The sequence below is a fragment of the Oncorhynchus tshawytscha genome, linkage group LG09 (assembly GCF_018296145.1).
Source record: "Oncorhynchus tshawytscha isolate Ot180627B linkage group LG09, Otsh_v2.0, whole genome shotgun sequence".
NCBI classification, from domain to species: domain Eukaryota; kingdom Metazoa; phylum Chordata; class Actinopteri; order Salmoniformes; family Salmonidae; genus Oncorhynchus; species Oncorhynchus tshawytscha.
Genome location: NC_056437.1, coordinates 48,531,852 through 48,558,081, shown reverse-complemented (window position 1 = coordinate 48,558,081; position 26,230 = coordinate 48,531,852). Strand labels below are relative to the sequence as shown.

Here is a 26,230-nt window from a genome sequence, read left to right as displayed (position 1 = left end):
TAATGTGAGTCTGGAAGGAGAGTTTACAGTCTAATCAGACGCCTAGGTATTTGTATTTGTCCACATATTCTAAGTCAGAAGCATCCAGAGTAGTGATGCTAGTCGGGTGGGTGGGTGCGGGCAACAATCGGTTGAAGAGCATGCATTAGGTTTTACTAGCATTTAAAAGCAGTTAGAGGCCACGGAAGGAGTGTTGTATGGCATTGAAGCTCATTTGGAGGTTTGTTAACAGTGTCCAAAGAAGGGCCAGATGTATACAGAATGGTGTCGTCTGTGTAGAGGTGGATCAGAGAATCACCAGCAGCAAGAGCAACATCATTGATATATACAGAGAAAAGAGTTGGCCTGAGAATTGAACCCTGTGGCACCCCCAAAGAGACTGCCAGAGGACAACAGGCCCTCCGATTTGACACACTGAACTCTATCTGAGAAGTAGTTAGTGAACCAGGCGAGGCAGTCATTTGAGAAACCAAGGCTATTGAGTCTGCCAATAAGAATGCAGTGATTGACAGTCGAAAGCCTTGGCCCGATCGATGAAGACGGCTGCACAGTACTGTCTTATCGATGGCGGTTATGATATCATTTAGGACCTTGAGCGTGGCTCAGGTGCAACCATGACCAGCTCGGAAACCAGATTAATAATTAGTAATCACATTTTAGTATATTTATCAGTCAAAACATGACACACAAACACCTCAATTAATGTAAAAAAAAAAGTTGGGGCGTGGATCAGAAAACAAGTCAGTATCTGGTGTGACCACCATTTCAAATCAAAGTTTATTTGTCACGTGCACCAAATACAACAGGTGTGAACCTTACAGTGAAATGCTCTAACCAATAGCGCAAAAAAGGTATTAGGTGAACAATAGGTAGGTAAAGAAATAAAACAACATTAAAGAGACAGGCTATATACAGCAGCGAGGCTATAAACATAGTGAGGCTACATACAGACACCGGTTAGTCAGGCTGATTGAGGTATTATGTACATGTAGATATGGTTAAAGTGACTATGCATTTATGATGAACAGAGAGTAGCGTAAAAGAGGGGTTAGCGGGTGGTGGGTGGGACACAATGCAGATAGCCTCATGCAGCACGACACCTCTCCTTCACATAGAGTTGATCAGGCTGTTGATTGTGGCCTGCAGAATGTTGTCCCACTCCTCTTCAATGCTTATGCAAAGTTGAGAGATATTGGCAGGAACTGAAATGCGCTGTTGTACACATTACCCAGAGTACACCAAAAATGCTCAATGGGTGACATGTCTGGTGAGTATGCAGGCCATGCAAGAACTGGGACATTTCCAGCTTCCAGGAATTGTGTACAGATTCTTGCGACATGGGGCCATGCATTACTATGCTGAAAAATGAGGAGATGGCGGTGGATGAATGGCATGACAATTAGGCCTCACGATCTCTTCATGGTATCTCTCTGCATTCAAATTGCGGTCCGCGGTTGGATGCACCTCCGAATTCTCTAAAATGACATTGGAGGCGGCTTATGGTAGAGAAATTAACTTTCAATTGTCTGTCAACAGCTCTGGTGGACATTCCTGCAGTCAGCATGCCAATTGCACGCTCCTTCAAAACTTAAGACATCTGTGGCACTGTGTTGTATGACAAAACTGCCCATTTTAGAGTGGCCTTTTATTGTCCCCAGCACAAGGTGCACCTATGTAATGATCATGCTGTTTAATCAGTTTCTTGATATACCATACCTGTCAGGTGGATGGAGTATCTTGGCAAAACAAAAATGCTCTCTGACAGGGATTTAAACAAATTTGTGCACAACATTTTAGAAAAATAAACTTTCTACACATCAAATCAAAATGAAATCAAATGTATTTATATAGCCCTTCGTACATCAGCTGATATCTCAAAGTGCTGTACAGAAACCCAGCCTAAAACCCCAAACAGCAAGCAATGCAGGAGTAGAAGCACAGTGGCTAGGAAAAACTCCCTAGAAAGGCCAAAACCTAGGAAGAAACCTAGAGAGGAACCAGGCTGTGGGATGTCCAGTCCTCTTCTGGCTGTGCCGGGTGGAGATAACAGAACATGGCCAAGATGTTCAAATGTTCATAAATGACCAGCATGGTCCAATAATAATAAGGCAGAACAGTTGAAACTGGAGCAGCAGCACGGCAAGGTGGACTGGGGACAGCAAGGAGTCATCATGTCAGGTAGTCCTGAGGCATGGTCCTAGGGCTCAGGTCCTCCGAGAGAGAGAAAGAAAGAGAGAAAGAGAGAATTAGAGAGCACACTTAAATTCACACAGGACACCGAATAGGACAGGAGAAGTACTCCAGATATAACAAACTGACCCTAGCCCCCCGACACATAAACTACTGCAGCATAAATACTGGAGGCTGAGACAGGAGGGGTCAGGAGACACTGTGGCCCCATTCGAGGACACCCCCGGACAGGGCCAAACAGGAAGGATATAACCCCACCCACTTCGCCAAAGCACAGCCCCCACACCACTAGAGGGATATCTTCAACCACCAACTTACCATCCTGAGACAAGGCTGAGTATAGCCCACAAAGATCTCCGCCACGGCACAACCCAAGGGACACATGGAACATTTCTTGGATCTTTATTTCAGCTTATGAAACATGGGACCAACACTTTACATGTTGCGTTTATATTTGTGTTCAGTGTGCGTACTGTATGCATTTATTTTTGCTCGTCGAACATCTCATTCCAAAATCTTGTGCATTAATATGGAGTTGGTCTCGCCTTTTTTGGAAAGGTTTTCCACTTGATTTTGGAACTTTGCTGCAGGGTCTTGCTTCCATTCAACCACAAGCATCCGTGAGGTCGTGCACTGATGTTGGGCAATTAGGCCTGGCTCTCAGTCACCGTTCCAATTCATCCCAAAGGTGTTCGATCGGGTTGAGATCAGGGATCTGTGCAGGCCAGTCGAGTTCTTCCACACCGATCTTGACAAACCATTTCTGTATGGACCTTGCTTTGTGCATTTCCCTTCACTGAAACTAAGGGGCCTAGCCCGAACCATGAAAACCCCAGACCATTATTCCTCCTCGACCAAACTTTACAGTTGGCACTATGCATTGGGGCCGGTAACGTTCTCCTGGCATCCACCAAATCCAGATTAGTCTGCCGGACTGCCAGATGGTGAAGTGCGATTTAACACTTCCACTGCTCCAGAGTCCAATGGTGGCGATCTTAGGCTTGTGTATGGCTGATCGGCCACGGAAACGCATTTCATGAAGTTCCTGACTAACAGTTATTGTGCTAACGCTGCTTCCAGAGGCAGTTGGTCATTATTATCCCGGAGTTGCTTCTTCACTGTTGCTGTTGAGACTGGTGTTTGCGGGTACTATTTAATGAAGCTGCCAGTTGAGTCATTTACAACATTAACAATGTCTTTCTGATCAATTTGATGTTATTTTAATGGACAAAAAATTATTTTATCAATTCAAAAACAAGGACCTTACTACGTGACCCCAAACTTTTCAACGGTAGTGTATATATAAAAAGTATGTGGATACCCCTTCAAATTAGTGGATTTGGCTATTTCAACAAAACCCGTTGTTGACAGGTGTATAAAATCGAGCACACAGCCATGCAATCTCCATAGACAAAAATTGACAGTTGAGGACTTGTGAGGCGTCTGTCTGTTTCTCAAACTAGACACTAATGTACTTGTCCTCTTGCTCGAGGCCTCCCGCTCTTTCTATTCTGGATAGAGCCAGTTTGCTCTGTTCTGTGAAGGGAGTCGTACACAGCGTTGTAAGAGATCTTCAGCCTTTAATTTTTTTAATTTTTTAAAACCAGGTAGGCCAGTTGAACAAGTAAAAAAATATATATTAACTTGGATAAGCTAACACAACGTGCCATTGTAACACAAGAGTGATGGTTGCTGATAATGGACCTCTGTACGCCTATGTAGATATTCCAGTAAAAAAAAAATCGGCTGGTTCCAGCTACAGTAGTAAGTTACAACATTAACAATGTCTACAGTATATTTCTAATCAATTTGATGTTATTTTAATTTACTTACTTTTTTTGCTTATCTTCCAAAAACACGGACATTTCGAAGAGACCCCAAACTTTTGAACGGTAGTATATACAGTTGAATTCAGAAGTTTACATACTTAGGTTGGAGTCATTAAAACTTGTTTTTCAACCACTCCACAAATGTCTTGCTAACAAACTATAGTATTGGCAAGTCAGTTAGGACAACTACTTTGTGCATGACAAGTAATTTTTGAAACAATTGTTTACAGATTATTTCACTTATAATGCACTGTATCACAATTCCAGTGGGTCAGAAGTTTACATACACTAAATTGACTGCCTTTAAACAGCTTGGAAAATTCCAGAAAATGATGTCATGGCTTTAGAAGCTTCTGATAGGCTAACTGACATCATTTGAGTCAATTGGAGGTGTGCCTGTGGATGTATTTCAAGGCCTACTTTCAAACTCAGTGCCTTTTGCTTGACATCATAGGAAAATCAAAAGAAATCAGCCAAGACCTCAGAAAATAATTGTAGACCTCCACAAGTCTGGTTCATCCTTGAGAGCAATTTCCAAATGCCTGAAGGTACCACGTTCATCTGTACAAACAATAGTACGCAAGTATAAACACCATGGGACCACGCAGCTGTCATACTGCTCAGGAAGGAGACGCATTCTGTCTCCTAGAGATGAACGTACTTTGGTGTGAAAAGTGCAAATCAATCCCAGAACAACAGCAAAGGACCTTGTGAAGATGCTGGAGGAAACAGGTGCAAAAGTATCTATATCCACAGTAAAACAAGTCCTATATTGACATAACCTGAAAGGCCACTCAGCAAGGAAGAAGCCACTGCTCCAAAACCACCATAAAAAAGCCAGACAACGGTTTGCAACTGCACATGGTTATAAAGATCGTACTTTTTGGAGAAATGTCCTCTGGTCTGATGAAACATAAATAGAACCGTTTGGCCATAATGACCATCCTTATGTTTGGAGGAAAAAGGGGGACGCTTGCAAGCCGAAGAAAACCATCCCAACCGTGAAGCACGGGGTGGCAGCATCATGTTGTGGGGGTGCTTTGCTGCAGGAGGGACTGGTGCACTTCACAAAATAGATGGCATCATGAGGCAGGAAAATTATGTGGATATATTGAAGCAACATCTCAAGACATCAGTCAGGAAGTTAAAGCTTGGTCGAAAATGGGTCTTCCAAATGGACAATGACCCCAAGCACACTTTCAAAGTAGGGGCAAAATGGCTTAAGAACAACAAAGTCAAGGTATTAGAGTGGCCATCACAAGGCCCTGACCTCAAACCTATAGAAGATTTGTGAGCAGAACTGAAAAAGTGTGTGCGAGCAAGGAGGCCTACAATCCTGACTCCGTTACACCAGCTCTGTCAGGAGCAATGGGCCAAAATTCAACCAACTTATTGCGAGAAGCTTTTGGAAGGCTACTTGAAACGTTTTAACCAAGTGAAACAATTTAAAGGCAATGCTACCAAATACTAATTGAGTGCATGTAAACTTCTGGCCCACTAGGAATGTGATAAAATAAATAAAAGCTGAAATAAATCACTACTATTATTCTGAAATTTCACATTCTTCAAATAAAGTGGTGATCCTAACTGACCTAAGACAATTTTTACTAGGATTAAATGTCAGGAATTGTGACAAACTGAGTTTAAATGTATTTGGCTAAGGTGTATGTAAACTTCTGACTTCAACTATATGTATGTATGTAATATATATATTTTTTTAAATACATTTTATTCAAAACATTAATAGATCATTAAATAGTTTGAAAACCCTGTTTGTAATCTTTCAAATTATATAAAACTCAACCGTTTATCTTTATAGTGTTAAAGACATGGATGTCTTAAGCAAACTTTGAATGGCAGGTAGCTCAGTGGTTAGAGCGTTGGGCTAGTAACCGAAAGATTGCAAGATCGAATCCCCGAGCTGACAAGGTAAAAATGTGCCGCTCTGCACCTGAACAAGGCAGTTAACCCACTGTTCCTAGGCTGTCAATGGAAAATTAGAATTTGTCCTAAACTGACTTGCCTGGTAAATAAACAATTGTTTTGGGATTCAGGTCCAAAAAAAAAGAACTCTGACAATTTCTACCATGGGCAAACATGTTTGAAAGGTTTTGTTCAAATCTACTTCAAAGGGGTGCAGCCATAACGTTTTTGAAGTCATATGGAACAACCCTTTGGTAATGCTAAGACAACTAAATATAGAGTAGATATTAAGTATTTGAGTAGGGAAACTAAAGACACAAACATTGTCTTGGTGAATTGACTACAGCCAAGGTATTTGTAGTAAGTAGAAGAAGGTATTGTGAGATTAAACTAGGAAATGGAAAACAGACTGTAGGCATATACATAAGCAAAATAAAATGTTCTTTAAAATTAGATCCATTTAAAACACATCTTTAATAAAATATACATTTGCTTTTAACACAGTAATATTTGTCCCAGAAAAGACTGTTGTATGCCGGTCATGTTTAAGAGCATCTGTAAAAACATCTGCCTCGCAACCTGCAGAGGATAATAGAGTTTGCAGAAACGCATTATCATTTTAGATGGGGATTGACTGGGAATGTGATCCTCCCCAGGTTCAAAATGTTAGATTCAATGGTCAATTTTAACACACCATATTCTAGAATACAGCTGTACAACTTTTATTCATAAAAGTTTGAGACTGCTTACAAATCCTAAATATCTTTGCCAAAAACAACAAATGTGATAATGTAATGAAATAATTTGATGTTCTACAAGTCCATTAGTCAACTCCTACTGATCCAAATGACACGTTCATGTTTCCTTCTCCTTTAATTTTCAAGATATCCGAATCCAAACATTCTAAACCATTTTCTGAAGTCCTTGCACTGATGTAGATTTCACTTGTTTGAATTCGTTGCTGGAGCATTAGGACACAAAATACATTTTCTCCTCTGTGTAAATCATGTAATAAAAAAATGTTCCACTCCAGTTGAAGCATTTGCTGCATTAATTGCTCCTGTGTGATTTCTCATATGCCGTAACAGGTTCCTCTTCTGCCTGAAGGATTTAACACATTCCTTGCACTGATACGGTCCCTCCCTAGTCTCACGACTGTTACCAGCATACAAACGAGATTTGCTTTTGGATGTCCCCGGGATTATATTACTCCCCTGCGTGTGAGTGATTTTATGTGATTTTAATTGGGATGCTGTGATGAAGTATTCTCCACACAAAAAGCATCTGTATGATCGCTCCCCTGTGTGCCCCCTCATATGCACTTTCAGATTTCCTATCTGACTATAGCATTTGCCACATTCACTGCAGCAATAAGGTTTTTCGCCAGTATGAGCCCTCATATGCCTTTCCAGACCAGATTTACAGTCAAAACATTTACCACAAACATGACAAGAAGAGTTTTCACCAATGTGACATGGTTTCATCTTGATCTCTTCAGTTGTACTGGTGGGTGAGACCACAATTTGCATTTGGAAAAGATGTGAGGTCTGAGGTGGTTCCAGATTTTCCACAGAGGGAGTGAATATGAACTCCTTGGTATCAGACTCTAGCTCTTTAAGCTGTTCTCCCCCCTGACTAGTCCAGACTTCATGTTCCTCTTTAATCTGTGAGGGCTCTGGGTCCTCTTGCTTCAGACTGGGGCTCCACTCCTGCTCACAGTGCTGCTGCTCAGGAGAAACCTCATCTGGGAGATAGAGCTGATGTAGGTCTGGAGAAAAGGAAAGAAGAATCTTTCAAAAACAATTAACTCCTTAACCATTGTCTTACATGGTTAGTTGGTACACTTATGTTCAATTTACACTGAGTGAACAAAACATTAACACCACCTACCTAATATTGAGTTGCTGCCCCCCCTTTTGCCCCAGAACAGACCAATTAGTTTGGGCATGGACTCTACAAGGTGTCGAAAGCTTTCCACAGGGATGTTGGCTCATGTTGACGCCAATGCGTCCCAGTTGTGTCAAGTTGGCTGGATGTCCTTTGGGCGGTGGACCATTCTTGGTACACACAGGAAACTGTTGAGCGTGAAAAACTCAGCAGTGTTACAGTTTGACACAAACCGGTGCGCCTTGCACCTACTACCATACCCCATTCAACGGGACTTAAATATTTTGTCTTGCCCACTCACCCTCTGAATGGCACACATACACAATCCATGTCTCAATTGTCTCAAGGCATCTCTAACCAGTGTCCTCCACTTCATCTACACTGATTGATGTCACTTGTTAAATCCACTTCAATAAGGGATCATAGCTTTCACCTGGATTCACCTGGTCAGTCTACAGTGCATTTGGAAAGTATTCAGACACCTTGACTTATCACATTTTGTTACATTACAGACTTACTCTAAAATGGATAAACAAAATGTTTTCCCTCAATCCACACACAATACCCCATGACAAACGAAAACTGGTTTTCTGCCAATTTCAAAATAAAAACTGAAATATCTTATTTACATAAGAATTCAGACCCTTTTGCTCTGAGACTCAGAACTGAGCTCAGGTGCATCCGGTTTCCATTGCTCATCCGTGATATGTTTCTACAACTTGATTGGAGTCCACCTGTGGTAAAGTCAACTGATTGGATCTAATTTGGACCTGTCTATATATAGGTCCCACAGTTGACAGTGCATGTTAGAGCAAAAGCCAAAGATTTGGGGTTGACGGAAATGTCTGTAGAGCTCCGAGACAGGATTGTGTCAAGGGACAGATCATGGGGAGGGTACCAAAACATTTCTGCAGCATTGAAGGTCCCCAAGAACACAGTGGCTTCCATTTTTAAATGGATGAAGTTTGGAACCACTAAGACTCTTCCTAGAGCTGGCTGCCCAACCAAACTGAGCAATCATGGAAGGGCTTTGGTCATGGAGGTGACCAAGAACCCAATGGTCACTCAGAGCTCCTCTGTGGAGATGGGAGAAGCTTCCAGAAGAACAACCATCTCTGCAGCACTCCACCAATCAGGCCTTTATGGTAGAGTGGCCAGACGGAAGCCACTCAGTAAAAGGCACGTGACCGACCACTGGAGTAGGCAAAAAGGCACCTAAAGTACTGAGACCATGAGAAACAAGATTCTCTGGTCTGATGAAACCAAGATAGAATGCTTTGGGCTGAATGACAAGCATCACATCTGGAGGAAACCTGGCAACATCCCGACAGTAAAGCATGGTGGTGGCAGCATCATGCTGTGGGGTTGTTTTTCAGCAGCAGGGACTGGGAGACTCATCAGGATCGAGGGAAAGATGAACAGAGCAAAGTACAGACATCTTCAAACTGGGGCGAAGGTTCACCTTCCAACAGGACAACGAACCTAAGCGCACAGCCAAGCTAAGACAACGTAGGAGTGGCTTCAGGACAATTCTCTATGTCCTTGAGTGTCCCAGCCAGAGCCTGGACTTGAACCCGATCTAGCATCTCTGGAGAGACCTGAAAATAGCTGTGCAGTGACACTCTCCATCTAACCTGACAGAGCTTGAGAGCATCTGCAGAGAAGAAATGGGAATAACTCACCAAATACAGGTGTGCCAAGCTTGTAGCATCATACCCAAAAATAATTGAGGCTGTAATTGCTGCCAAAGGTGCTTCAACAAAGTACTGAGTAAAGGGTCTGAATACTTAAGTATTTAATCCAATTTCAAATAAGGCTGTAATGTAACAAAATGTGGGAAAAAATCAAAGGGTCTGAATAATTTCCAAATGCACTGTATGTCATGGAAAGAGCAGGTGGTCTTAACGTTCTGTAAACTCAGTGTATATTGGATAAACGCTTGGCAGTGTAGTACTGTCGCTTATGTGCATTTGAGTTTGGAGCAGTCTAACCGGATGCCTATTTATCCGATTCTCCCAAAGAATCTTAAAGCCTCAGACGCCTGACCTGCTATCATGCTACACTAAAAACGTCAAATTCCTATGATTTACGATGTTAAATAACACTAATATGTGAATGAACATTGTGAACTAATGTTTCATTTCGTCACTAGGAAGGAACGTGAAAATAGCTTAGAATATCTGTTGGGGATCAAGTCTACCTCAAAACCCACAAAATAGGCCTAATGGTCTTTCTGGGCAGGGCCACAGGCCAGCTGTCACCAGCCTAGATGGCGGCTGAAAGATGGCTAGCTAACATTACTGTCAGCATCCAAATTTTAAACAAACTAAAAAAAGTACTGTCATGTTTTTTATGTTCCCAGATGCAGGCACCCACAAGTTCTATTTTATAATTAGCTAGCTAGGTTGTCTAGAGTTAGCCAGACAGCTAAACTAGCCATGTCCCTCGATCAACCCGTCTAAATTACACAGATACAGTTGAAGTCGGAAGTTTACATACACCTTACCCAAAAACATTTAAAATTTCAGTTTCACAATTCCTGACATTTAATCCTAGTAAAAAGTCCCTGTATTAGGTCAGTTATGATCACTACTTTATTTGAAGAATGTGTAATGTCAGAATAATAGTGGAGTGATTTATTTAAGCTTATATTTCTTTCATCACATTCCCAGTGGTCAGAAGTTTACATACACGCAATTAGTATTTGGTAGCATTGCCTTTAAATTGTTTAACTTGGGTCAAACGTTTCAGGTAGCCTTCCAAAAGCTTCCCACAATAAGTTGGGTGAATTTTGGTCCATTCCTCCTGACAGAGCTGGTGTAACTGAGTCAGGATTGTAGGCCTCCTTGCTCGCACACACCTTTAAATTCTGCCCACACATTTTCTATAGGATTGAGGTCAGGGCTTTGTGATGGCCACTCCAATACCTTGACTTATTTGTCCTTATGCCATTTTGCAACAACTTTGGAAGTATGCTTGGGGGTCACTGTCCATTTGGAAGACCCATTTGCGACCAAGCTTTAACTTCCTGACTGATGTCTTGAGATGTTGCTTCAATATAGCCACATAATTTTCCTGCCTCATGATGCCATCTATTTTGTGAAGTGCACCAGTCCCTCCTGCAGCAAAGCACCCCCACAACATGATGCTGCCACCCCTGTGCTTCACGGATGGGATGGTGTTCTTCGTCTTGCAAGCGTCACCCTTTTCCTCCAAACATAACAATGGTCATTATGGCCAAACAGTTATAGTTTGTTTTATCAGACCAGAGGACATTTCTCCAAAAAGTACAATCTTTGTCCCCATGTGCAGTTGCAAACAGTAGTCTGGCATTTTTATGGTGGGTTTGGAGCAGTGGCTTCTTCCTTGCTGAGCGGCCTTTCAGGTTATGTCGATTTAGGACTCGTTTTACTGTGGATATAGATACTTTCGTACCGGTTTCCTCCAGCATCTTCACAAGGTTTTTTGGTGTTGCTATGGGATTGATTTGCACTTTTCGCACCAAAGTACATTAATCTCTAGGAGACAGAACGTGTGTCGTTCCTGAGTGGTATGACGGCTGCGTGGTCCCATGGTGTTTATACTTGCGTACTGTCGTTTGAACAGATGAACGTGGTACCTTCAGGCGCTTGGAAATTGCTCTCAAGGATGAACCAGACTTGGAGGTCTACAATTTCTTCTGAGGTCTTGACTGAATTCTTTTGATTTTCCCATGATGTCAAGCAAAGAGGCACTGAGTTTGAAGGTAGGCCTACATCCAGGTACAACTCCAAATGACTCAAATGATGTCAATTAGCATATCAGAAGCTTCGAAAGCCATGACATCATTTTCTGGAATTTTCCAAGCTGTTTAAAGGCACAGTCAACTTAGTGTATGTAAACTAACCCACTGGAATTGTGATACAGTGAATTATAAGTGAAATAATCTGTCTGTAAACAATTGTTGGAAAAATGACTTGTGTCATGCACAAAGTAGATGTCCTAACCGACTTGCCAAAAATATAGTTTGTTAACAAGAAATGTCTGGAGTGGTTGAAAAACGATTTTATTGACTACAACCTAAATGTATGTAAACTTCCGACTTGAACTGTTGCTACCTACTTATTATTATTTTCTGACAATTTGGAACACTGTAAACACCAAATAAATGATAAGCAATACCAGAGGCTGTCCTAACAAACAAAAAAGTGTTAAACCTTTATTACACCACAGCAAAGATTACAGCCAAATTTGTTTATCAGACATTGTGGTTGCTTGAGGCTTGGTGCTCACGGAATCAGTAGAAAATTAAACAAATACTCAAAACAGGCAACACAAGCAGGATCTGTCTTATTTGTGTAGCTATATAAACAGTGCATTTGCTAAGAATTCAGACCCCTTGACTTTCACCACATTCCATTACAGCATTATTCTAAAATTGAATAAATAGCCCCCCAATCAATCTACACACAATACCTGATTATGACAAAGCAAAAACAGGTTTTTAGAAATGTTTGCAAATGACTAGTATCAATCAACTCAAGAGACAAACAAAACCATTTTGCAATGACAAAACATAGCTAGTCCAATAACTTTTCACATACTTCCTTTGGGAGACCCAGAATTACTGAGGCTTTGGCTAGTTGTTATGCAAAGACACAAACACTCCCATCCACAGAATTTATGCGTTGGCCCTACTTGTTTGTAGCGAGCCCTTCTCTGATGATGACTTCTGTAAACCACCAACAAGAAAAATTGGTAAAAACACACTAAGAAAACAGCTATACCAACCATTGAAGGATGTCGCTGCGCCTGACTAGGACCAGCAGAAATGTAGATGAGATATGCTATAACGTTAGCTAGCAACTAAAGTAGCATCACTGACGAAAGGGGGGACACTGAATCTGTTATTTAGTTTGTCAGCTAAAAGTTTGCTTTATACCTAGCCAGCCTCACAAGTGTTTTTATATAAAGTAAACATCTAGCTATTTTCATGTTGTGCTTCGCTAATATTGTTATATCATTCTCAAACACAATTTGCCAACGTTAGATTACGTAGGCAGTTTTCACATATCCCCTGTAGGATTCAGACCCTGTAGCTTTTGTTTGATTGGCTAGGTCTACAAAGCATGAGTGAAACACAATATCATACCCAGGTGAGTCACGTGGAACTTTTTTTTTGTCTGATGTAAACAAGCTAGCTATCTAGCTAGCTTACATGTAGAATGTGCGTCTCACATCACATCCTGAAACAGTTATGTATAGGTCTTGTGAAAGCACAACATTTTCTGTATAAAATGTCACAAATGCTCCCTGGAACAGAATTTCAAATGTGAAAACACCCCTAAATTGAACATGAGCTGGAGGTAGACACAAAGCCACTGTAATGAGTAATGCCATGGTTCTATTATTGGGTAGGCTAATGTGTAGAAAACATAGTATGGGATCCTGGATAGGGTGGATCCAGTTCTATTTATCCATGATATGCAGGCTCATGTCAGTGGCAGCACAGAAATTAGTGGGTTGCCCATGGCTGCTGAGATATCCAGTTTACCAAAATCAACAACTCACCTAGCAAAAGCCAAACCTGGAACCCATGGAACAACTGCATCAGAATCTGTAGATATCACAGAACTGAGATTGCTGCTCTCCAGTCCACAGCAGGCAAACCCACGCACAACGCGTTCCACCTCAGGGATCTACTGTGCGTTACCCTTACCACCCAGGCAAGTGCAATGACAAATATTTTTTATACATAGTTAACAGAAATAATACTGCTGATCAAAACAGTTACCGATAATGCTTTAACTTATATGTATAAATTACTGATTTGGCATAGTCTTTTTTTTTGTCACAAGAAACCTCAAGTGGGGATTTTTCAAGGCTATGTTACATGTATTGTAAGGACTATTTGATTTTCTACATATTTGCAGCGTAAAGTAGAATTGCAGAATAAACTAAAAAATAATTCATGCAAAAAAGGAGAATAGAAAGGGGAGGAAAAGGTAATGAGCCATCGGTGGAAGGTTGTTCAAAAGGATACTGAAAGCACTTATCTGCCTCCTTGAATCCAGTGTAGACACCGGTGGGTGAGGGGTACTTGTTGCGGATGGTGACAACACAACTGGGTAACACTCGTCTCTAACCACATCCAAGTCGTTCGCTTTTCAATTCCCATTCCAAGACCACTCTGTAAGCCACAAGTCTATATTGCCTTAAAAAAAAAAAAAACATCAGCTCGCTGTGCAGAAGCAGAATAACACTAGGTTGATCTACTGATGACCATATGGGTGACTCATGACATATAGCCTATAATACTGTAATGCTGTGACGTCTATTTATCACACACAAACTACCTGTACTTTATTGACAGCTGACCATTAGCTCCCTATGGCCAAAGTCTCTTCTTCCAGTTCATTTTCAGTACACAGAAAAACATTTCTACAACTGCTCGGTTTATAAGGTTTGGAAAAGTGATTGTTAATGATTACACAGTATGGTGGGCTCGCGGGACAACGTTTTCTCGTCACCGGACAATTCTAGATTTTCCTAGGCTGGCATAAGCAGGTCCCAATCCGCACAGGAAAGACACTCGTCTTCAGTGGACTTCACTTAGCATTGCAGGTACACCACCAGTTCCCAGATGGTGAGTCGAGCCTCAGCTGCTAGTTGAATATCTGCCTGAGCCTCTCTGCTCCGTCTCTCTCCCTCATTCTCGATCTGTTAAAGATCCTCGTCTGTGTATTCTGATTCAAATAAATAAGCCTCGCCTCCTTGTATTCGTAGTCAGACAAGTTGGTAGCGTAGTAGTTTGAAAAAAATAAAAAATAGCTTGCTTGGTAGATTAGAAGCTCTGTAATTACAGTAGGGCTGGGCAATATATCAAATTAATTTGAATGTATGTTTTTCGTGTATTGATCTAAATACATGTAACCCAATTTTTTATTCGTTTTAAAATGAGCGTTTCCCGTCTCTTTTTAGTGTAGTCTCCTACGCTCCTCCTATGCTGTGTGCACTTTCCCACTTGCACAGACATCAAGACCCTCCCCCTGCCACTCACAACAAAGATGAAAGATTCACTGCTGACACGAAGCAGTTTAACTCACTATTGGCATTTGAGGTTTGATTCAACAGAATCAGTCAAATGGACACTGAAACGCTTAAGAGACATTCTTTTACTGTAATAGATGATAACTTACCCTTTTTATGTCCCAACTCAGAAAATGTAGAACAAAGCAGACCCAACTAAAATGAGAATATCAATGAACATGTAGAAAATGTATGCTCAGTTTGTCGTGCTCTGAATTGTGATACCGCAATAACTATTTTAGCCAGACTTGTGTGAGCTCTCTGTTTTATAAATGGACAATGATCATAAAAATATACATTTATATAAGGAATTGGCAAACTCGATCCCATTCTGAGAAAAAAGCATGTTCTTATCCACATCTAAACAAAGTGAACAGGCTGCTTTTCAAAGAGTTGGAGATGGACAGGAGGGTCTATTCATAACAGTTCAACTGTTCTACCTTGTTAGCAAGCAAATAGATCCAAGATGGCTAGACTTGATGTGTAAAGATTAGCTGGCTATTCACTAGCACGGGGCCTTGTACTTGAGAGATTGTGTATGAGACCCAGTTTCTATAATGCCTGCTACAAGAAGTCGGTTATTAGCAGTGAATGTGCATGGTTCTGGTAACATTTGTAACAAAAAAAAGGGCATTTTCATAGACAGACTTGAAAGCCAGATTAGTGATTATTGCAAAAAAGCAGGTTAAACTACTTTGATAAAATAATTAAATTAATAGTGGGTCTTATGGTTGTCAAAGGCTTATATTTAGCCTAGGTATAATTCTCCATTCCCTGAATTCATTTGATTATTCCTGACTGTTTGAAATGCAGTGTATTGAACTTTATTTGAACAACAAAGCTTTTTGATATCATGAATCGGCCATAAATCTGAAAGAAATCAAGATGAGTTTTAGTCCTTATTGCCCAGCCCTAGTTTACATTGGACACATTGTGAACCTGGCTAGTACGCTTCTGATTAAACTTACACGCTGGAAAATATTGTTAGAGTTTAACAAAATGGATTATAACCTTGCAGATCAAGTAGGGTATGACACAATTTCATGTGTACAACATTAAAGACCTGCAGAATGAGACTAAGTACATTTCTTCAGTTTGGGACCTTCTATAACCGGGCTTTCCAAACATGTTCCTGGAGTGCTAGCATCTTGTAGGTTCACTACAAACCTAATATAGTACACCTGATTCTAATAATTAGCTGGTTGATAAGCTGAACCGGGCTAACTACAACTAGAGAGTAAGCTCTCCAGTTTCAGGGTTGGAGACTCTTATTCTACAACATTTCATTTACATAATATATACAGATTAGGGTCCTAAATAGTGAAATTCTCCTTTAAGGTGTTTGTAATAGACTAAACGTCGCAAAAACAAATGCAGATATATTGCTTCCAAAATATTATTTTTACAATATGGGGGAGTTCCAAGATGGAGGCGATGTGGCTTCAAAACATCACCCCATGTCAGTCATCCAGCATAAACCATTCGATGCACATGCGTTGACACATGTTCGTTACGACTTTGAGAGTATTCACAAACCCCAGGTAGGAGATGACCTAGTTCGAATACTTTTCCTTTCATATGAGCAAAAGACGTTAAATACGTATTTTTTGTTGAAAAGACGTATTCGCAACGTCTTGTGCTCACCAAATCCCTCTCTTACATAAAGTAGGTAATCAGTGCTCTGCAAATCTGTGGATAGCTCAAAAATGTTTATAAATTAATATTTTGCTTGGGAAACTCAGTGACGCCTTGCCCCCCATAGAAGAAGCTGTGGGCCGTGGCCTAAAACATAGATCCTATTAAATTACCGTTAGTATTCTAATTCAATGTTACACGTTTCAAATCGTGACTCTGCACAGTAGTTGCTACAAACCTGCTCGATGTAATTTTATCTCGGGATTGAAAACCAAATCCAGTAGCCGCCGTAAACGCTTGATCTCCTCCTTCGAACTGGAAATTTCGTTATCGTATTCTGTTATGGTTTTTTCCACTTCCACATATATCTCCACAGCAGCCGCGGTTAGTCGCTTGGTAAGAAACACATTCAACAACTGTAGTTTGGACATTTTGCAGGAGGTAAAGTAAAAAGTTGGACAGCCGGAAAAGACTAGCTAACGTTACTCAGCAAGATATGATGGAACCCAAATGTATCCACGTGACCTCAAAATGTGCCGCAAACATCGTCATGTGATCAAAATAGGAGGTGCGGTTGTCACTAGTTACCACAGCCGCAATGTGAAAATTGGCAACGTAAACATGAATGGAAAAATATATATATATATTTGGTCTTAATTTAAGGCTGGACATAAGGTTAACAGTATGGTTGGGGTTAGGTTTAAAATATGATTTTATGAAGATAAATTCCAGAAAGCCAGGTTGAGTGGAAGGGCCTGAGATATTTGATTATTAATCTTCAAGGTTCCCCATGAAAAGACAAAATAATTTGTTTTTGATAGTGACAACAATGGGGACACTTTTTCTGCTTATGGTGGTATTATATGATACCATCAATTCAGTATGTATCTCCTTTCGTTATCTTTCATGCACTTACATTCACATCTAAGTGCTTTAACCCATGCAAGGCTGCCAGCCCAGAAGGCACCCATAGCCGTGTCCTCGGAGCATGTGAAAACCAGCTTGCTGGAGTGTTTAGAGACATATTCAATCTCTCCCTATCCCAGTCTGTTCACCCACTCGCTTCAAGATGTCAACACGGGGCCCCACAAGGGTGGTTGCTCAGCCCCCTCCTGTACTCCCTGTTCACCCATGACTGCGTGGCCACACACGTCTCCAACTCAATCATCAAGTTTGCAGACGATGCAACAGTAGTGAGCCTGATTACCAACAATGACGAGGCCCCGGCATATGCAGTTCAGCCCACACTGGACTCGAGGCGTCGGGTGAGCGGCCTTCAGTACCTCGTGGATTGGGAGGGGTACGGCCTGGAGGAGAGATGCTGGGTGCCGGTGGAGGACGTATTAGACCCATCAATGCTGAGGGAGTTTCACCGCCTATATCCGGATCGCCCTGCGCCTCGTCCTCCAGGTCGTCCTCGAGGCCAGCGTCGGCGCGCTGCGGAAGCCACGCGTCAGGGGGTGGGGTACTGTCATGACTTCCACCGAAGGTGGTTCCTCTCCCTGTTCGGGCGGTGCTCGGCGGTCGGTGTCGCCGGCCTACTAGCCATCACCGATCCATTTGTTTTGTCTTGGGTTCTTTCACACCTGGTTTCATTTGCTTTAATTTCTGTATGTTCTGTTGCCTGCTCAGGTTTGTGCGGGATTATTCGTGTCATGTTGCTCGTTGAGGTTGTGCCTCAGTTATTTTCACGCATATACCAATTGTGTATACGTTTAAGGAGCGTTGTTTTTCCTCCTTCCGTGGGTAACTGTGTTCTCTTTTGTCGTGGGCGTTTATTTGGTATTGTACTTGACCCTATTGTTGTGGACTTGCCTATTAAAAAACACTACTTGGACATCTCTGCTCTCCTGCACTTGACTCCTTCACCTACCTCTAAATACAATATTGCAACACTCTTTTTGTTTTCTTGAGTAAGGTGTCTCCTTAATGCAGGTGTTTCATCCTAGCTCAGTGCTTTCTGTGGTGGTGGGGCAAGCCAGCAGACAATACGGAGCGTTGGCTCAGTGTTCTGTCACTCATGGGGACACTACGTCACCACCAACTCTAAGGGTAGAGCTAGAAAATTCTAGCCCCTTGGGTGCTGCCATAGGGTTACATTAGAAGTGCCCATCCAAGAAGGCTCAAGGTCATTTGCCACAGATAAAATGTCACATCACATTTTATATACAGTGGGGCAAAAAAGTATTTAGTCAGCCACCAATTGTGCAAGTTCTCCCACTTAAAAAGATGAGAGAGGCCTGTAATCCTGAAGATCCCATTGTAGGATTTTTAATGAATTTATTTGCAAATTATGGTGGACTACAGGAAAAGGAGGACCGAGCACTCCCCCGTTGTCACTGACAGGGCTGTAGTGGAGCAGGTTGTGGACACCAGGTTCCTTGGTGTCCACATCACCAACAAACTAGAATGGATGTCACACATGCAGCTAACACAGACATATGGAAATGTCTGCTCTACCCAAAATTACAACCAATTAATTGCAGCATTACCACAAAAATGGAAGAGGCAAGTAGAAGGGGGGAAAAGTAAGGAACTTGTATGTCGGCCATCTATTAAAGAACATAAATGGTTAAAGAAAAGTGAGATAAATAAAAACATATTCCAATTTTTTTCAGAGTTCCCAGTTGTTTTGAAAGCACCATAAATCCAGAGAATGTCAGACTTTGATGAAAAAATTTGCCCACAAAGGATCGCCGTGCAACCTTTCTGGTGAAGTGAGTACAGTACAACAAGGTGAGTCCAAAAATGTATTGTATGCTGCTGCATAAAGGATGTAATATGCCAGAGAGATATGTATACTGTAGCTAAGAAAGTAATACTAAGTGCACTGTATGTTGTGTAGTAAGATGTTAGTAGCCCATGTGCCTCACCCTAATAATTTGGTCTATTTACCCCTCTTAATTTAGTCTACTGTTCGGACTTGGTGGTGTACATGTAGCCTATAACCTGTTATTAGAGAAATATAATCATTGAATAATGTAAGAACTTTCATTGTCTGCTTATATACCCCCTTTATTTATCCTACGGTTCTGACTTGGTGTACAGTGAGAACACTGTAAGAACCGCCGATGTTCTGAATTCTGTCGCTGTACATTTTCAAAAGTGCTAAACAAATAGTTATATTGACTACGTCCGTCCTAGCTCGCTCGTTAATGTCTTAATCGAAATTAGAAAACATTAGAAACCACATTTCTTTAAGCAAGTCAGCCATATCAGCTATGTTTTTTTAAGGCAGTAAATGAGGCTAAATTAACTGTTTTGCTGCCAGACATGGCTTCGGTTATAGTCAGGTGTAGCAGTGGTAAGATGTTGGGACTGCTGTTGGGACAGCTTTATATAGGCCCTTACAATTTGCTGGGACAGCTTTATGTAGGCCCTTACAATTTGTGGGCACCGCTTGTCACCATTATAGTGCAATTAATGTATTGTTTAGTGTTGTAGCTTTGCTGGCGTACATCCCCCGGGATTTTTTTATTTTTGGGGGGGCCCACCAAGATTTACATGCTAAAATCGCCACTAGCTATAGCCATGGTGTGATCCATATTATATAACCTCTATATGGTTTCTCTATAGACCTGGAGGTGCAATGGATGCACGGAGAGAAGGGCCAGGGCATTGGACAGTTCTACATCCCCCATAGTGTGGCAGTAGATAACTATCAAATTAATCAAAATAGGTACTGCAATTCTCAATTAAACCATAAGGTGGGAGCACGACCACAAATTCGTTTCTGATGTTTCCTTGAGATTTACTTTGTGAATGTGCTATCTTGTGGAAAGCAGATTTCAGACTCTTGCTACTGACAATAGAATGCTAATCTATCTAATTTACATATTTCACGAGATATCAATAACCTTGAAATGGTATGCCATTGCCTGAAATCTCATGTAAAAGGCTTAAAAAATGTATTAAAAAACTTGCTGCATGCAAGATTCAAACTCTTGAAGTAAGTATCACGAGTCAAGTAAGCAAGTCCACTACGGTACAAATGATCATCTTTACACTAATGTGCAGGTGACTTAAATTATTGGCACTTTCAAGAGGGCACGGATAGCCGCTCTGCCTTCTCACACAAGTAGCCAACTCAACAAGCCACGCCACTCAAATTTTGTGCACAAATCTGTTTATATTAGTGAGCACAACACCACAGATGTCTCAAGTTTTGAGGGAGTATGCAATTGGTAGCAGATCTGTTGCCAGAGAAGTCAATGTTCCTTTCTCTACCATAAGCCACCTCCGTTGTTTTAGAGAATTTGGCAGTATGTCAAACCGGCCTCACAGGAATGGCCGTAGACCACGTGTTTGGCGTTGTGTGGACGAGCGGTTTCAGTGCCCCGTGGTGATGGTGGGGTTATAGTATGGACCAGCATGAGCTACGAATAATGAACACAATTGCATTTTATCAATGGCAATTTGAATGCACAGAGATAGCGTGAAGGTATTGTTGTGCCATTCATCCGCAACCTTCGACTCGTGTTTGAGCATGATAATGCACAGCCCCATGTCGCAAGGGTCTGTACACAATTCCTAGAGGCTGAAAATGTCCCAGTTCTTCCATGGCCTGCATACACACCAGACATGTCACCCATTGAGCTGGTTTGGGATGCTCTGGATCAACATGTACGACAGTGTGTTCCAGTTCCCACCAATATCTAGCAACCTCTCACAGCCATTAAAGAGCAGTGAGACAACATTCCGCAGGCCACAATCAAAAGCCTGATCAACTTTACAGGAAGGATATGTGTCGTGTTGCATGAGGCGGTATCTGTGATGCATATCTGTATTCCCAGTCACGTGAAATCCATAGATTAGGGCCTAATGCATTTATTTCAATTGATGTAACTCAGTAAAATCGTTGAAATTGTTGCATGTTGCTTTTATATTTTCATTCAGTATAATTTGCTAGCAGAGAGGGTTGCATGATGTAATCTCTTTCCGGGCTATGGAAGATGCACTCTCTTGAGACTTTTCTACTCTGAGGCTGTTCATTCACACTGGCATATGAGATATTGCGTCTGCTTAAACAAAAATACACACATTTAGTGTAGTGTGAGGTTAGCGCATCTGAACAGTAATAATTTGGACGGAGTTCTCAATAACTGCTATAGTTTTTTTTTTGCGCTCTCAAAAGCAACACAGGCCTAATAAAGTAGATATATAGATGCATGCTATTTTGTGTCAATCATATTGCTGTTTGAAGCCTATAACTAATTTAAAGATAATCTTCTGAAAATGGTCTTATGGTTTGTGGTCTTATGCTGCCATCTATTGGAAATATATTTAGCAATTTCAGTATATTTTACCTTTTTGTAAAGTCCCTAGAGTCGATGTCTTCGCCTGCGTGGAAATCGAATTAGCATAATAAAAAAATACCTATGAAAATCCGTCAGTTTTTGATAGAGCTATCTGTTTTTAGCGTGGGGTTTGTCTCAATCCACTGCATCTGCCGATGTTGCCCTTCTGCATCTGTGGTTAAAGGTGGCAGAGCTAGAGCAGTGTTTGTCAGACCATGAGACATAGCCGGTTTGGCCTACAGAAATCTCACAAACACAACACTAATCTGCACCAGTTTAGAAAACTACATAATCTGTTTCAGTAGCTATAGTTAGCTAGCTAACAATATAGCTAGGTGTCATCATCTCAAACAACCCTACTTTTTATTTGATTAAGTCTCTGCTAGGTAAAGCCCCGCCTTATCTCCGCTTACTGGTCACCATAGCAGCACGTGCTCCAGCAGGTATATCTCACTGGTCACCCCCCAAAGCCAATTCTTCCTTTGGCCGCCTCTCCTTCCAGTTCTCTAGCTTTAAGCACCAGCTGTCAAGGCAGCGCACAGATCACTGCACCTGTACATAGCTCATCTAAGCTACCTCATCCCCATACTGTATTTATTTATCTTGCTCCTTTGCACCACAGTATGTCTACTTGCACATTCATCTTCTGCACACCCTACCATTCCAGTGTTTAATTGCTATATTGTAATTTCTTCGCCACCATAGCCTATTTATTGCCTTACCTTTCTTATCCTACCTCAATTGCACATGCTGTTTATAGATTTTTCTGCTGTATTATTGATTGTATGTTTGTTTTTTCCATTTTTTTTTTTTTTACCTTTATTTTTCTAGGCAAGTCAGTTAAGAACAAATTCTTATTTTCAATGATGGCCTAGGAACAGTGGGTTAACTGCCTGTGGGGCAGAACGACAGATTTGTACCTTGTCAGCTCGGGGATTCGAACTTGCAACCTTTCGGTTACTAGTCCAACCACTAGGCTACCCTGCCACCCCAAGTAAGTCTGTGTTGTTACACTGCTTTGCTTTATCTTGGCCAAGTCACATTTGCGAATGAAAACTTGTTATATATATATATATATATATATATTTACAACTTTTTTCACGTACATTTTATTTTTATTTTCCATCAACTCATCTTCAAAACACTCTCCTGCAACCCGCCTCACCAATTTATATTTATAAAAAAGTATTATTTACCTCAAATCTGTAATCCTCCAAGAAGCTAGCCAGAAACTCCAAGAAGCTAGCCAGAAACTAGCCAGAAGCTAGCCAGAAGCTAGCCCAGAAGCTAATCCAGAAGCTAATCAGAAGCTAGTTCAGAAGCTAGTTAGCTTCTTTACTGGCAAATCGTTAGTATTCAGCTAACCACGGTTTGTGGTCATCAGCTATCCTTTAGCTCGAAAATCTATCGCCAGTTTTGTACGGCGCAGCGCGGCTCGGAACGGAACATACCGGACCAATTTGTCTCTCCATGTCCCTGGATTTAAACTGCTCTCTGGACATTCATACCCGGATCTCACAGCTAGCTAGCTGCTATCCGTGTGACTATCGGCTTTCGTCGATTCCGGAGCAAACATCAATTATCCCGGAGCTAGCCAGCTCCGTCAATCACTCCTGAGTTCCATCAATCACTCCTGGGCTGCAGTCACCTATCCGGACCCGTTTTACTGCCTACGCGGAGCCCCACCGGGCCTTCACAGCTGGACTGCCAACGTTATCTACCCGAAGGAGATCCGGCTGGCTCCTCCGTCGCGACGTTACCTGAACGCCCACCTGCGGCCTGCTAACCGTTAGCTGTCTTACCGGCTGCTATCTGAATAGACAATCGGACAATTTATTTATTTTTATTATTATTATGTTTTCTTCTTGGGCCTCTATAACTATATCTATTGTTTTTATTTTTGTTGCTGTTGTGTGATTTGGATTAATCCCCTCTACCACACGGAACCCCACTAATCTACTGACGGAACGCAAGAGGTGGCTAACAACAGACCTCCATCCTATGCTAGCTTGCTACCGATGGCCTGGCTAGCTGTCTAAATCGCCGTGACCCCCAACCAACCTCTCCACTCACTGGACCCTTTTGATCACTCGACTAAGCATGCCTCTCCTTAATGTCAATATGTCTTGTCCATTGCTGTTCTGGTTAGTGTTTATTGGCTTATTTCACTGTAGAGCCTCTAGTCCTGCTCACTATACCTCATCCAACCTATTAGTTCCACCACCCACACATGCAATGACATCTCCTGGTTTCAATGATGTTTCTAGAGACAATATCTCTCTCTTCATCACTCAATACCTAGGTTTACCTCCACTGTATTCACATCCTACCATACCTTTGTCTGTACATTATACCTTGATGCTATTTTATCGCCCCCAGAAACCTCCTTTTACTCTCTGTTCCAGACGTTCTAGACGACCAATTCTTATTGCTTTTAGCCGCACCCTTATTCTACTCCTCCTATGTTCCTCTGGCGATGTAGAGGTGAATCCAGGCCCTGTAGTGCCTAGCTCCACTCCTATTCCCCAGGCGCTCTCTTTTGACGACTTCTGTAACCGTAATAGCCTTGGTTTCATGCATGTTAACATTAGAAGCCTCCTCCCTAAGTTTGTTCTATTCACTGCTTTAGCACACTCTGCCAACCCGGATGTTCTAGCTGTGTCTGAATCCTGGTTTAGGAAGACCACCAAAAATTCAGAAATTTTAATTCCAAACTACAACATTTTCAGACAAGATAGAACTGCCAAAGGGGGCGGTGTTGCAATCTACTGTAAAGACAGCCTGCAGAGTTCTGTCCTACTATCCTGGTCTGTACCCAAACAATTTGAACTTCTACTTTTAAAAATCCCTCTCTAAAAACAAGTCTCTCACCGTTGCCGCCTGCTATAGACCACCCTCTGCCCCCAGCTGTGCTCTGGACACCATATGTGAACTGATTGCCCCCCATCTATCTGCAGAGCTCGTGCTGCTAGGCGACCTAAACTGGAACATGCTTAACACCCCAGCCATCCTACAATCTAAACTTGATGCCCTCAATCTCACACAAATTATCAATGAACCTACCAGGTACCTCCCCAAAGCCTTAAACACGGGCACCCTCATAGATATCATCCTAACCAACTTCCCCTCTAAATACACCTCTGCTGTCTTCAACCAAGATCTCAGCGATCACTGCCTCATTGCCTGCATCCGTAATGGGTCAGCGGTCAAACGACCTCCACTCATCACTGTTAAACGCTCCCAGAAACACTTCAGCGAGCAGGCCTTTCTAATCGACCTGGCCGGGGTATCCTGGAAGGATATTGATCTCATCCCGTCAGTAGAGGATGCCTGGATATTTTTTTTAAATGCCTTCCTAACCATCTTAAATAAACATGCCCCATTCAATAAATTTAGAACCAGGAACAGATATAGCCCTTGGTTCTCCCCAGACCTGACTGCCCTTAACCAACACAAAAACATCCTATGGCGTTCTGCATTAGCATCGAACAGCCCCCGTGATATGCAGCTGTTCAGGGAAGCTAGAAACCATTATACACAGGCAGTTAGAAAAGCCAAGGCTAGCTTTTTCAAGCAGAAATTTTCTTCCTGCAACACTAACTCAAAAAAGTTCTGGGACACTGTAAAGTCCATGGAGAATAAGAACACCTCCTCCCAGCTGCCCACTGCACTGAAGACAGGAAACACTGTCACCACTGATAAATCCACCATAATTGAGAATTTCAATAAGCATTTTTCTACGGCTGGCCATGCTTTCCATCTGGCTACTCCTACCCCGGTCAACAGCACTGCACCCCCAACAGCAACTCGCCCAAGCCTTCCCCATTTCTCCTCCCAAATCCATTCAGCTGATGTTCTGAAAGAGCTGCAAAATCTGGACCCCTACAAATCAGCCGGGCTAGACAATCTGGACCCTTTCTTTCTAAAATTATCTGCCGAAATTGTTGCCACCCCTATTACTAGCCTGTTCAACCTCTCTTTCGTGTCGTCTGAGATTCCCAAAGATTGGAAAGCAGCTGCGGTCATCCCCCTCTTCAAAGGGGGGACACTCTTGACCCAAACTGCTACAGACCTATATCTATCCTACCATGCCTTTCTAAGGTCTTTGAAAGCCAAGTCAACAAACAGATTACCGACCATTTCGAATCTCACCATACCTTCTCTGCTATGCAATCTGGTTTCAGAGCTGGTCATGGGTGCACCTCAGCCACGCTCAAGGTCCTAAATGATATCTTAACCGCCATCGATAAGAAACATTACTGTGCAGCCGTATTCATTGATCTGGCCAAGGCTTTCGACTCTGTCAATCACCACATCCTCATCGGCAGACTCGACAGCCTTGGTTTCTCAAATGATTGCCTCGCCTGGTTCACCAACTACTTCTCTGATAGAGTTCAGTGT

At 41.9% G+C, this 26,230-nt stretch overlaps 1 protein-coding gene across 4 annotated transcripts; it reads right to left on the bottom strand.

Moving 5' to 3' along the window:
* Window positions 1–6,397: 6,397 nt before the first annotated feature.
* On the bottom strand, window positions 6,398–17,075 carry LOC112258073 (zinc finger protein 263-like). Of its 4 annotated transcripts, XR_006084101.1 has the most exons (4): window positions 16,771–17,074; window positions 13,380–14,022; window positions 12,413–12,540; window positions 6,398–7,710 (listed from the first exon to the last, which is right to left on the bottom strand). XR_006084101.1 is itself a non-coding variant. In XM_024432178.2 (3 exons), exons 2-3 carry the CDS (start codon window positions 12,600–12,602, stop codon window positions 6,947–6,949), a joined length of 954 nt encoding a protein of 317 aa, XP_024287946.1. In that variant the 5' UTR covers window positions 12,603–14,022; window positions 16,771–17,059; the 3' UTR covers window positions 6,398–6,946. The 4 variants fall into 4 exon arrangements, 2 of the variants coding, with proteins under 2 accessions (XP_024287946.1, XP_024287945.1); XR_002954676.2 differs by lacking the exon at window positions 12,413–12,540 and having other exon boundaries at window positions 16,771–17,075; XM_024432178.2 differs by having other exon boundaries at window positions 12,413–14,022; window positions 16,771–17,059.
* Between the last annotated feature and the right edge of the window lie 9,155 nt (window positions 17,076–26,230).